At 40.5% G+C, this 13,904-nt stretch overlaps 1 protein-coding gene across 1 annotated transcript in view; it reads left to right on the top strand.

Annotated features, from left to right (window-relative positions):
- The window catches only part of LOC139346404 (CMP-N-acetylneuraminate-beta-galactosamide-alpha-2,3-sialyltransferase 1-like), a 55,917-nt gene that overhangs the window by 35,770 nt on the left and 6,243 nt on the right, over positions 1-13,904 (top strand). Inside the window, exons 3-4 of the mRNA XM_070985452.1 lie at positions 227-420; positions 13,338-13,517. Coding sequence (XP_070841553.1) covers positions 227-420; positions 13,338-13,517 — 374 coding nt within the window. The remainder of the gene's footprint in view (positions 1-226; positions 421-13,337; positions 13,518-13,904) is intronic.

Here is a 13,904-nt window from a genome sequence, read left to right as displayed (position 1 = left end):
ACAGTGCACACACATTCCTGCATTTATTTGCTGTCTCTCTGAGTTCAAAGCCACCAGAAGAAGGCCAGGCTAAAAGAGCCCCTGCAGACGAAGCTAAGCCGCCCCTGAGGTTATTTCAGAAATCTGCTCGGTGTCTTGAGTTCCGCTGCCCTTGTTCAATCACTTCTACTTAAAGTGGCCCTGGAGCCGTGGCTCTCTCTGAGGCCTGTCTCTGCTGTGTCACCAGTGGTTGCAGTCAGAGAAGAAGCCGGCCAATTACAGCGGAGTGGTGGAGGAGCTGTTCCAGGTCATCCCTGATGAGGTGCGCTACATGGACACCGGCCCCGACCGCTGCAGGACCTGTGCCGTGGTGGGAAACTCTGGGAACCTGAAAGGGTCCCAGTATGGCGGTCTCATCGACTCCAGCGATTTCATCATAAGGTCAGTTAGCACACCAATCTGCGGTGTGACTTTGAAATAACAGTCACACGCTTTTGACATTTGCTATGACATTTATTCATTTTTGTCACTGTCAATAGTCTCCTACTGTTTGTTTATTTATTTATTTATTTATTTATTTATTTATTTATTTATTTATTTATTTATTTATTTATTTATTTATTTATTTATTTATTTCAGTTTCAACTTGCATCTTATTTTTGCAGCTTTGGCTAAATTTCTATCAGTCATGACACGGTTCCCACCAAAGTACATCCTGACATTTTAGAAATACAATAACATTGCAAACAAACAGACAGGGCAAGAAAGATGATCTGGTTGTAAACAAGACAACTGTATATTTATTTATCCAAACCTCTTTGTCTGGAGGTAAAAATGAAACCTGAAATGTTGGTTGTACTTCTTATATTGTGACCACTGAGTCAGGTAAAAAAAAAAATCAATAAATAAAAATGTAAAAAAATAAATACAATTATAAAAACTGTAAAAGAAAATAGAAGAAAAGAAGATGTAGTATTTGTTCATGAACAATATACAAAATTGTATTCCAGTAAGCATGGAGAGGGCTTTGAACAAGCATTTAGATCATCACTATACAAACAGAGTTACAGCTGAACAGTCACATGAATAAAGAAAAAGTGGTTTTGGTGGATAGTCGGAAATGTTAATGGGATGGAGATGTGATTATGTTTGGTAATTTGGACCTCAGTATTTCTAAAACCCTGGCTATGGCTGTGCCCTCAGGTCACAGGAAAAATGCGTGTGCACGCAGCTACAAAGTCAAAGGTCAAAGTTGAATCTGGACGTCAGTATGTAAACAGTGATGGATGTAAAACCTGCTGTCATTCATTAACTTTGTGAATACAGTTACATTACCGATGTGAATGATGGTCAAATCTACAAAAACAAGACCCACTTGGTAGTAAATTCTACATGCCACCAGTGATAACTAACAGATGTCAGATGTATAGCTCAATCTGAGCTCTTCTTATATCCAAACCCAATGATTCTCACTGTAATAGAAGATTGTGAAAACTTGTGCATTTTTAGACTGTAATTGTCCTCAAAATCTATCTCACCAGGTGTTTTCTAGGACATTTTTGCCTTCATCTAAGGCTGGACAGTAGAGGTGACAGGACAAATGACATGCAAAAATGCCCCTGACGTTTGGATCACAGCATCTTGACCCGATACTGAGCTTTAACCAACTGGACTAACAAAAACTGTTTATCATAGAGTTGGTGTTAGTTTTAGCTTAAAATTTCAGACTAGTGTGCTTTTATTTTGTCCATTTCCTGTTGCACTGATCCAGTCTTAAGTATTCAATCAAATCAACTACAACACATTCCTCATATTATATGCATCTAACAATACTTTGTTTGGTTCTCTAATCAGTTATTAATGTAGAAGCACTAACACTTGAAAAAGCTTTCATTTCGCTGACTGTCTCCCCCCTCTCTTTCTGCTGTGTCCCAGCCTGCACTCAGCTCAGAGGTGCGGTCGGAGATTTCACTTCACAGACTCTTGTTCTGCATTCGATAAACATTTGAGAGATGTATTTGAACAAAGCAACAGATTAAAAACAATACAGTTTGAGTATTCAAATGTGTTTTTTCCGTGCCTTGGGGCGGCAGAAAACAAGAGTTTGTCACTCCCTGTTATCTGTCACACCAATTGCAGCCCTGCAGAGAATGAATTGGAAAAGATGGAAAACACGACAAGGAGATTTTCTCTGAGGGGTTGTGGGTGTGCTTTCTGCTGCAAAACTGCTGGCTTTATGATAAAATTAAGCTAATTTGGACGTTAAAGGGTAAACAAACATTCTCATTCAGACGGTTCAATGTTCATGCAATATCTCCAGGCTGTACAAGTCACAGGTTTGAGCCTTGGCTGTCATTTTGCAGGTTTTGTTAAAGGCTGCAAGGGCAGAATATGCAAATCCCTCAAGCGTGGAGTCGTATTCCTGTGAATTGTTCATAGAATATTACATAACAATTTTAAATAATGTTAGAATGTGAGATTGCATTATCTACTACAAGTACGCCATAAGAAATCAAAACTCTTCAGCGTCGTGAGATTGTATCTGCACAGAAATGACTGTCTTAAGGAGGCAGCAGGATGATGTAGAAGATACTTATCATGCATGACAGCAGATGACAGATATTTTTAAACTAAATGTTTAAAACCAATGACATTGATAAGATATCAGCTCAGAAATGACAGGAAGTGTGGGCGTGAGCAGCAACTGAAAACCACTGCCTGTCAAATATCAACAATGCAATTCACAGAGATCCTCTAAATCCTCCTTTAGACCATTATGAATATTGAGCAGTATTGGCCTATCGGCTAAAGCCTCTTGTTTACTCAGCAGATTGAAGTGGTCAAATAGATCTGAGTCATAAAAAGAGCCTTTGCATCTGCCTTTGACAGACACAAATGAGCTCTGTGGCTTTTGAATAATTATTTTTTAAGAATGTGTTGATTGAAGAACGAATAAGTCATCATATTTATTCAAATTAGAATTTAATTAGGTTTTTATTCTTCTAAGACACACGAGTTGATAGGCAGATGCATACACTTGGACATGTTTTGGACATCTTAAGGAAACTTAAAAAGGTACACACCATACCCGTTTCCAATTAGTACTTGATTGCAGATAAAAAGCACATTTTAGACACAAAGTCAATGCTTTTAACTAGAAAATGTGAAAATACAGCAAAGTTTAAAGAGTTGAGGACACAGAGATAGGAAATGGCAGTCACTCTTGTAGCTTGGGCACGTAGCGCAGATAAGGAGGAAACAAGTAACAAGCAAAACCACCCTGCTAGATGCTTGTCTCACATCAAGATCAATTAAGTGTAATGGAAAGTGCATCTTAAAAGGTGAGGGGAGTGACAAAACAGTAACTGTGGAACATAAGAGCAGAGGAAAATGAGATTTAATGCAACATACAGGGAAACACAACAAAGAGGATAAGTATGTGAGTGACAGTACTCGAGTGCATACTAAATACTTAAAATACTGTCACAATTCCAAAGGCATCTTCTGATTGACTGATGCAAAGAATCAAGCCTTCCTTACGCCTAACCGGTCACATACTGATGCTTGGTCAGGATCCCTTGGTGTTAGCTTTTAAGGCACTGGGCATCCCAGTAGTATAATTTTTCATTGTGCAGGGTAGTCCTTCAGGCAGCCTGTTCTCACTCCCTATGCATCAAATAACATAAAATAAAATAAAAAATAATCCTTAACAGGTGGACAGAAAAGTCCAAGTGTAAAGGAGGTTGGGGTTGTTGGAAGGGTCCAGCGCAGGGCTTTCATCCAGCAGACCAACAAAGCAAAGACTGATTTCTTTTGGGAGTGAAGAAATATAATGTACATAACGTACCTTAATGTACATAAGTAATGTACTTATTTTAAGCCATACCATGATCTGTTCCTAAACCGAAGCAAATAGTTTTGGGCTCTCAGCCGAACCAAAATGCCGACTAAACAAAGGCAGAGCTGGTGCACTTTAATAAATTTCTTTGAATTACATGCAAGCAAAATCCAGACTCATGGGGGGGTGAGGTAGGTGTGAGTCCAAACTCTCAAGAAGCACAGGGAAGACACTCAGGAAAGACTGGAACACAGACACATGAGGCGAGACAAGAATCTGACAGAGGGGACAACACTGGCTTAAATACACTGGGAAGCAGGACCGATGAGGCACAGGTGGAAATAAATGAGGGACAGGTGATGCAAATCAAGCAATCGCAATGGCGGGAAAACACAGGAAATTAAAAGCTGACACAGTAAACTTTCAACATAAAACAGGAAATAAGAAAACTAACACTTAAAACCATGACAGACCATAACAGTGTTTATTCTTGTTCTCAGCAATGTCTAACTGGACATTACTAACTGGATGTTGTATATTTATCACTGCTAGCTTGGCCATGGAGCTGTGCACATTGAAACATCCACCTTAAAAAGTAACACCAAGGGGTCCTGACCAAGCATCCCAATGAATGAGAATGTGTCCGTAAAGCAGATGCCAACTGCTTATGTTGAGATTTGCTGTTGCCGTCTGTAGTAATCATGAATGTCTGCCACTATATATGTATTTTGATGATACAATGGACACAGAGTTCATTTTGTTGTTTTTTTCATGGGTGGTGCTTTTGATTTTTCCCTCTGCAAATGAGTTTCAAAGTTATTTATTTATAACTAACATAATTATCTTAAGTTCAAGCTTTCTTTACTTTCTTGTTCCTCCCAACAGCTCCCACATTTCCTTTAAAAGCTCGTCCTGTTTGAGGTTATCCTTATCAGGGGGCTATGGATCATAGATGTGCCGCTTCTCAAACTCGTAACTTAGTCCCTCGCTGTCCATGTTCTGGCGACCGGATGAGAAACAGACTTCTGGCATGTCAGCGTCAACATCAACGTTACATCCAGCTGGCTCTCCTTCGTGTTGCTGTCAGTAGGATAAGTGCAGGATGAATTAGACGGTCAGCTCTCGAAATCTATTTCTAAATGTATTCTAGGCTGAAGGAATATTTTTGTCTCAAGCTAAGTGAATCCAGCTCCTGAGTGATCACGCTCTGCAGTGGAGAGCACATAGCTGTGGTAATGCTAGGTTGGCAGTGACGTGAGTGGCTCTTTTCAAACACGCACTTTTTGGGAATAGCAGCTGGATTTAGTTTGGAAAGTCAACGGAGTCTCGTGACTGTCACGATTGATGGCAAATGAGCTTCATGATGATGTGGATGACATGAAGATCTTATCAAGAGAGTAACCAGGGCACCACTGAAATATCTGAAAGCAAATTTCACGCAGTATTGCTGTATGGCACTTAATTTATCCCAGCATGGTTCTGTCATCCTGCTGTGACATGTTGCCTCCATATAAAGCCACATTACTGCACTCATTGTTTTTGCCAACCCCTGCTGCGACAGCAGCATGGCGTTGTCTAGCAATTCAATTATCACATGACAGGGACAGCACCAAGACAAGAGTTATCACTATTAGCCGAATAGTTTCCTGCAGAAGCATGCTTTGGTAATATGCTCTTTTCTTTTTATTGATTCTTGCCTGAGCATCACATTTGGAGTCATGCTTGGTTGGAAGCCACAGTGCTGAGCCAAAAGGTCACCCTGGCCACACCGGAACAAGCACTTTAACACTAAGGTGTGGAATACATATTTCATAAAACTGGAGCAACATGCTTTAGGGCAACACTCTGTCCAGAATACATTTTAATGAAATGTCTCGAAATCCAAACAAAGAAGGATTCACATTTTTACAAAAGTATAATCACCCACATCTCTTGCAATCACAGAATATCTGATCATATGCAGTCACATCCCATCAGTACTTCTGTATTCCCTGTGGGTACACCAGCGTACTTTATTTGGAGAGAAGTAGGTTGTTCTGGTTATGGGATTGTCTCATCATTCATATTTACTCTGCTGAATTGAGGATCAGTCAAGCTCATATTCTACATGATGATGTAAGCCCTTGCAAATAACTTCATTAAGATGGATCTTAAAGCCAGCAGATGTAATAGGTAGGCACATCACATTTGTGACTCAATATTCCTGCTGGAAATGGGCTTTAAAAGTAGGATTTTCACAACTAATACGCAAGCTTTCTAGCTTTAGCCATCTTCTGGGTTTGCCAGGCAACTAGTAATGATGTCCTTTAAACCTGTTTACAAGATTCAGAAAAAGACTTTGTCCTTCCTCTGTAAGAGTGTTATTACCATAATGATACGTTCTTAAAGGGCTCACGAATGACCAGAATCCTTACAAGTGGCTCTTACCATCAACAACCTCTGACTAAGGACAATAAGCTGCACTTTGTCTTTGTAATCAGTGCCCTAATGCTTGAACAGAGCTCCAGTGTTGAAGTTTGTTTTTGCATTATTTATTATTATTATTATTACTACTAGCATTAGCATTATTAGCATTATCATTAGTATTATGGGGGGGGGGGGGGGTGCTTTCAAAGATCCACCTTTACTAAAATTTCTGATTAATACCTTTTTTCATTTGTGCACAATCCACTCTGCAATCAGTCCTGTCCTTTGCTCACCTATCTGTTATGGAGTGCAGGGGCTTGATTGCCACTTGAGCTACCCACGCTAACCTAAGAGCATCCATCAAATGTTCATCTTCTGACATGAATTAAAATGATTGCCTCTTTAAATGCAGATCATTTTCAGGTGGCATTACTTGCACCTTATTTTTTTTGTGTGGGTAGTTTGTCGTGTCTAATGTAGCTTAGCATAACTGCTCACCCAAATAACAAACATAAGAATAGGAAAGATAACAATATATGGACATAGCAGTGAAGATAGTGTCTTGCTGCTTTTTATGTCCTCTTGCTGGTGATGGATCATGGACCTGAGTGAAATGTAATGTGTGCATTAATTAGATTGTATTTCATACCGCACAGAGTGAAACAAAGAAGAGCATGAATGGTAACTTAAGCTGCTGGCATTACTAATTCTGGCTGCTGTGCTTAGCCTGTTGGATTTCTAGCAAGCACAAATCTTCAAAAATCAAGTATTTGTTAGAGGACAATGTAATTAAACTGTGCCTTATAACTTTTGCATCGCTCTGGCAATCAATCCTTTTACTGAAGATGCAGCTACATAGTTACAAATGAGTCCAGCGGGGCACCAAACCACTCGTTTGGAGGTGAAAACAATGGTGACAGCACCCAAAATGTCAGCAAAACCTGTGTGTGTGCCCAACTACAGACGTACTCATTAAATGAATGCTGAACAAATGTGTTACTCAGTGTGAGGGAGCACTCGTTATGTGTTCCCACATTGTGCAAGATGAGAGCTCCTTGCTGTGCGCCTTAAGGCATGGTGAAGGCTGTGCATGTGTGTTTAATTAAGAGCAATCAGTCAGTCGGGACATTCTTTGTTGTTGGCTATCTTCCTTGGCGGTCTGGCAAAGAGCTAAACATTAAACTTTTGATCAAACTGGATAGGGTTTACTCTTCCAGCTTCTCACTGGATACCTATTAGATCAAGAATCGATTGAAACATGCTGCTACCCACCTACAGTATATGAGACAACCTTTCTCTTGGTCTCCTGGTCTACAGAGCTGGGCTGCTGGTATTTCAACAGTCCACACCGTCTACAGCAAAGAGGCAGAGTACCACAGTGTTCTCAAAACAACCTTGAGTGCCATGTCGAGTGCAGGTTTTGTATTCGCTGTGTTAATTGCGAAGTCTCAAGCTTTAAAACCACACCTGAGACTCTGTGCCTCACTGCTTCACTTGCCTGATAAAAATGTACACGTCGTTCATTCCTCATCATGACTGTTAGTCAGCTGGAACTGCATAGGCATTTTGAGAATGTACACACAATCAGGCAAAAGAGTGCAGCACTAACAGCAGCAAACTCATGAGCCTGTGAAGAAATGAGACAGTGGGCTGCTGAAATACCACTGACCTTTGAAGTGTTGAAGCATGATCTGGCTGCACCTTGAAGCACAGGGCCATGCTATGGACTACTGTGCTTCATGGCTTTGAGAATTCTCCAGCAAATGAATAATACTTAGACAAATAATGTCCAGCAGCCTGCTGGCAGGCAAATAGCCTTGACATTAAAGATTCCATTAATCACATCAGCAACACAGTCTCACTTTTCCCACTTTTCAAGAATAAGAAAAAAAAGAGAGAGAGAAGTGCACAGGCCAGAAATCTCAGACAATGTTTTAATGTCATAACTAAACATTGATCTGTCTGAAAATAAAAAGACGTAAACAAAAATGTAGCTTTCATCAATTAGTTAGCCTCCACAGACAGAATCTTTCAACCTGCACCCACTGATCAATAGTCTCCAGTGACCAGACAGGTTCATTTGAGATTTTCCTGGTTTCAGACTGAATGACCGGAGTCCTGACAGATATCCATAAATCACTGAAATGTCCCAATTTTCAACATTCACTACTGAATTATTCCAGCCTTCACCACAATTAAGAGAATAATTATAATATTACTGTTGTTGTCAGTGCTTACATAGATGTTTATGATGTTTTGTCCCACTCATTATACCAAACCCAATATAAAAACACAAACAATGGACCACGCGTCTGAATCCAATGCTGGTTTGTCTGAATGTGTGTCAGTCAATCAATGTGTTGCTGTCAAGGCTGTTGCTAGCCAGTGCATCATAGTCAAGCGTCATAGGCTCTTTCTGACAGAACCTGTCAGTATGCTAATGGGTAGCCGGCATGCCAAAGAGAAAGTCTGTCTATTCTAAAGAACTCCAGGAGGCTTACTGCTCTCATAGCATCCATGGTGTTGAAAGGTGTGCTCGGTAGGTGTGCTAAGTGCAGAAATAATTGTCCCCCACCCTGATGGAAATGCCTGTGGTGTGTGTATAATTGCATACATGTCCATGTGGATGAATGTGCGATACAATTAAAGGTCCAGGTAGGGGTTTGAAAATGTGGTCACCCTGTAATGGTCTGATAATCAGACGATGTTGCCATTTTGTTTGACTTTAGTTAATCGTCTTGACATTTTGTATTCATGTTAGCTGATTTCTGGCCTCGTTATTTTGTGTTGCCCCAACCAATCACCTTTACGAGTGGCTCAATTAAATGGAGAGGTGTGAGGAGATTCAGAGATCTAAAAATAGTCAACTGGTCTCAAAATGATGGTGATTCACTTTTCCATGATGTGAGAATCTGATGACATCAAACCAGTTTGCAGATGCTCCTCTAATCTAAACCAAATGTCAAAAAGGAGACATTTATCAATTCACATAATGAAATGTGCCAGAAGTTGAGGTTGCCCAGGACTAACGGAAATTATGTCTTGTCCTGCACCCACACATTCAAAACTACTAGCTGCTGCTAGCTAATAAAACCAGCTGACAACATGTTTAAGATAACCAGCTTGCTGTCAGTCCTGGGAATATGACCTGACCTATTTTAAAATATATCCCTTACATTACAGAAAACACGAAGAAAGACAGAAAATATGTGTCAGAAACATGGACAGTATTAGAAGAGGAGGGAGAGAAAGAGGCTGTCGCTGCCTTATCAGCCACTGTCACGACTTTATGAGAAGTGTTATACCACAAAATAAGTGTCACTGGAAGGTGTTTCTCTGCGAAGGTTCAGTTTTGGGGGAAGTGTGTGGTCATAAGCATTAAGGCTGGCAGTAAGTGCACAGACTGGCAGGAGGTGGAGCAGGAAGGAGATGTCAGTTCTTTTCTGAAAACATCTTTGTGGACCAGTAACCAGCACCCCATGGGCCGGTACCAGTTTGGAGCCTGGTCACTGCTCACTGATCTACCTGACATCAAATCCATATACTTTAGCAAAGTAGACGACGCAAAACAATTCCACAAAGCAGCCCACAGTCTTATCCATAACTGGCAAGATAACGTCAGCCACGCTGACCACACACATTTAAAACTCCAGCACATTGGAGTTTAATTTGGTTTAATTTGAGACCTCCCAAACTGGAACTTTGGCTGCTTTCATGGGAGCTCAGGTCTGTTTTTTAGGGGCTCCACGGTAATTCAAACTTTTATTCTATCTGTAATAACCAAGCACTGACGTCAATATAATAGATCAAACATTGCATAGACATCACATCTGCAGCCCATAATCCACACAGACAAGTGTGCTCCATTAGGCCCAAACCGCCCTTTTAAACAATTAAAATACCTGGCTCAGTGATGTTTCATTAATGCATGGTCGTCTTTTTACCTAGAGTGAAGTCCTTGATGTTTTTGGTGCAGTCCCTCTGATCTTATGCAGAGTCTTGCTCGTGTTCACCCACAGACATCTAAATTCTAAAAACACGAAGGACTTAGAATATGTGCAGACATAACAGTGCTGCGTTTGCAGTGAAACGCTTCAGCTTGAGCTTTTAAAAGTCCCTTCAGCTGAGTGAAGCTGATGCTCAAAGTACTGATGCTTTTTACTTGTAGCCTCCCTATAGTCCTGCTATAAATCACTGGTCAAGATATCTGTCCCTGATATCTATCTGACCCACACTGAAATCTTTATGCATGAAAAACACTTAAACACGATTAATTAAATATCTGTCTTAAAGGCATTCTTGATTTCCCCTGTATTATGTATTCTCTGACTGTGTATTCCAGGTAAAAAGCCTTTTTTTTCCTGTCCTGCAAACCATCTTGTTGGTGAGATGGGCTTTTCAAAGGCTCAATACATCTGCTCCAGTTTGCTTCAAGTCCATCTGGTACACATTTCTAGTGCCAGAGGGGACTTAGAGTAGAAGTTGAATATTGATTAGACCCAATCTGAAATATTCGCCTCCTTGGAGCAGTTGACACCGCACGCCCCCACAAGATTAAGCGAACGAGCAGCCCACTGAATCTATTTAACGGCTAAGTTAACTTCTTGAGTGCCCTTACAGACTTGCATTATTGTAGAATTGACCCCTGCAGTGAGTAATGGGATGATCCGTACAGTCAGAGTGACATGAAAGTAGGTAAAAAAAATTTAAAAATGTTCAAAAACATGTCTGTTCTGTTGTTCTGAATGACAACTTTGTGCCGTTCCACAATAGAAACTTACCTTGCCTTTTTTCACTGGTGTGTATGGTGTCAAATATAGCTTGGTCATTTTTTGAAAACAAAGAAAGATCATAGAAGACGGAAACAGAGTCTATTGCTTTCCTGCTGTGTGTGAGTTGAGAAGAGCATCACATGGAGCTCCATCAAAGCTGAGTCTAAGGAAAACTATCAGCAAGTACAAACACAGCGTAATGTGGTGTTACAGTAGAATATCTCTGAATCTACTGCAGAAGTGACGGATAATTCATTACATTATGCTGTTTAATATGTTGTATGGTGTTGCTCTGGCCACGCTACCATACTTTTTCATCAGCCCTGGACAGCAGGGATCCATTTGCTGAGCAATTCCCTTAATTCCCAGAAGCTGTAGTTATCATTAAAGGAGAAAATCAGCCAGTGTATTTCTGTCAAAAACTGTTCTTTTCTGCTGAGATATTGCGCTATAAAACCTCCTGTCAATAGAGTCTTCTTCCGTACATTGCAGCTTTAGCTCACTTGGTGCCATGAACCTGGTTTGGCTCGGAGGAAATGATGCACATTACTTGTTAATGGAGAGTGCTGTTTCTCCTCATTCTCCTCATTTCTGATGTAAACTGGACTGTGCTGTGAGTTTTGAAGATGTGTTCACATAAAATGACACATTGTTATCTTGCAAGGTACTGCTTCTTTTCCCCCAGAATGCTACAACTGAAGCTGCAGCAGCACAATAATCAGCGCTGTGTTGATCATAACCTCATCTGGTGCAACAGCTTTATTACTGGTGACAAAACACTTCCCTCCTCTGGGCCCGAGTGGCCTTCCTACCATTTCACGGCTGAAGCTTTCAGTTAGCTGTTGCATTAAAGACAGCTGTGCATCATGTCTCCATGTCCTTCCTGCTTTTATAAGCTGATGTATGTTTTTAATTTACGTTCTTAGTTTAGTTCACATATCAACCTCTCAACTTGTTTTTCTCACTCTCTGCTCACAGCGGCTTTGTTTCAGGATGCATCACACAGCTGTTTGCAGTGTTAAACTCTGATAAACCCACTGTGAGGTACCTGCCCAGTATCAAACACACAAATTTAGCGACTAGCAGGTGAACACAGGCGAGCATTTAGCCGCTTAAGAGCTCAAAATATGTCTGTTAGGATGATGAAGAAGATCAAAAACAGAGGAGGAGACTGAGTATTGGACTTACATCCAACAGCCAGAAACAGAACTCCAATGTATGTCATTGGATGCTGCTGTAGCAGTATTGTGTGAACAGGATGCTTCCTTTGCCCTCAGTTTGCCTGAAAAATGTCCTTGACTCCTGAGTCTTCTCTTGTGCCAAATTCAGTCTAAGGATAGAGGGTGTTGTATGGAGAAAATTGCAGGCTTGAGCCCATCTGAGACAAATTGCAAATAGGCTGTTTGTAGAAATAAAACCTGACTTTACCTGAATGATGAAATTCAACAACTTTCATATTTTTATTATTGATTGAATTACTTGGTTTGCCTTTTGGCCCAAGAGCTGCAATAAGATTTCTAGCATTAGCATGGAGCACAAAAGGTGGGGAAACATGAAAGATTTTGGTGGTAATTGATGAATTGTTAATTGTTAGTTATTTCCGAATGTGCTCATTCATGGACATTTTAACGCTAGAGGCTACATCTTGCAAAGTTTCAGCATGGAATAGCAAAAAAAAAAATTTAAAAAATCCCATCAGCTGTAAAATGCCTCTTGCTGGAGGTCGTTTTGAGTTCTGACAGGCTCAGGCTGAAAATGTCAAGTTGTTATATAGCTGTCATCTCAGAGTCCGTAATGAGGAAGATGATATTGCTCAGACCTGAGTGCCCAAACAGGTGATGGTCGGCACAGGGTGGTCAGCCTTGTGATTTTTCTTTTATGTGTCACCTCCTTCCACAAACCAACTACCACTGTCAAACTATGTTCCTGCCAATTACAGCTCCAGCTTGAGTGAGTATTGTTGGACATAATAATAGGGACGCCTCGCCTTGCTTGCCAAGCTGTAATTGTTGAGCTCTAAATGGACATCGGATTGTTCTGAATTGCTGTTTGGATGTCCACAACATGGTAAAGCTGGACAATTTGTTTTCTGTTTGTCTCTGTCTTTATATTTATATGGTTTTTTTTTCTGTAGTCATCACAGCCGGTGCTGTGTGGTTTGGCTGACTTGGAAGATTCCTGAAAATTATCCCATTTGTAGATTATGGGTATAAGTAGAACACAAGGCAAATCTTTCCTATCTCTGTTACAGGTGGTGAAATAAACCTCAATTTGACTGTTGTCTGGGAAAATAAAGGGAAAGAATGTTAGAAAAACAAATGCCTGCTTCTTTGTCCCTGCAGAATGAACCAGGCTCCCACCAATGGTTTTGAGGAGGATGTGGGTGCCAGAACAACACATCACATCATGTATCCAGAAAGTGCCATTGACCTGGACAACACCACCATTCTTGTGCTGATCCCCTTCAAGACTCTGGACCTGCAGTGGATGATTAGTGCTCTGACCACCGGTACCATTAAACAGTAAGTGTACCAATCAGATATTAAAGGGGCACTAATCTATATGTATATATTTTGACTGGATGAAATTAGTGTGTGTTATGCGAAAGGTGTTGCTCCTAGAAACACATCGCCTTACTCACTGCAGTTTTCCTCAGCTTTATAGAGCTTTTTAGCATCTTTCAGTTCATTGTTTTGGTTTTGTGGCCCATTTCTTTGCCATGTTGTTTCACTTTCAATCAAAATTCATTTCCAGCCACACTGGGTAGCTATTTGAGCAAAAAAAAAAAAAAAAAAAAGTAGGATAAACCCACTGTACGCTGTATAGTGTTTTTTTAATTTCCCTGTCATAGATGCATGAGCATGATTTCTGTAGCCATCATTTAGTCTCATGTCTCAAAGCAGAAGTCC

Source organism: Chaetodon trifascialis, chromosome 17, assembly GCF_039877785.1.
Source record: "Chaetodon trifascialis isolate fChaTrf1 chromosome 17, fChaTrf1.hap1, whole genome shotgun sequence".
In the NCBI taxonomy this organism is placed as follows: domain Eukaryota; kingdom Metazoa; phylum Chordata; class Actinopteri; order Chaetodontiformes; family Chaetodontidae; genus Chaetodon; species Chaetodon trifascialis.
This window is presented reverse-complemented; position numbering and strand designations above follow the sequence as displayed.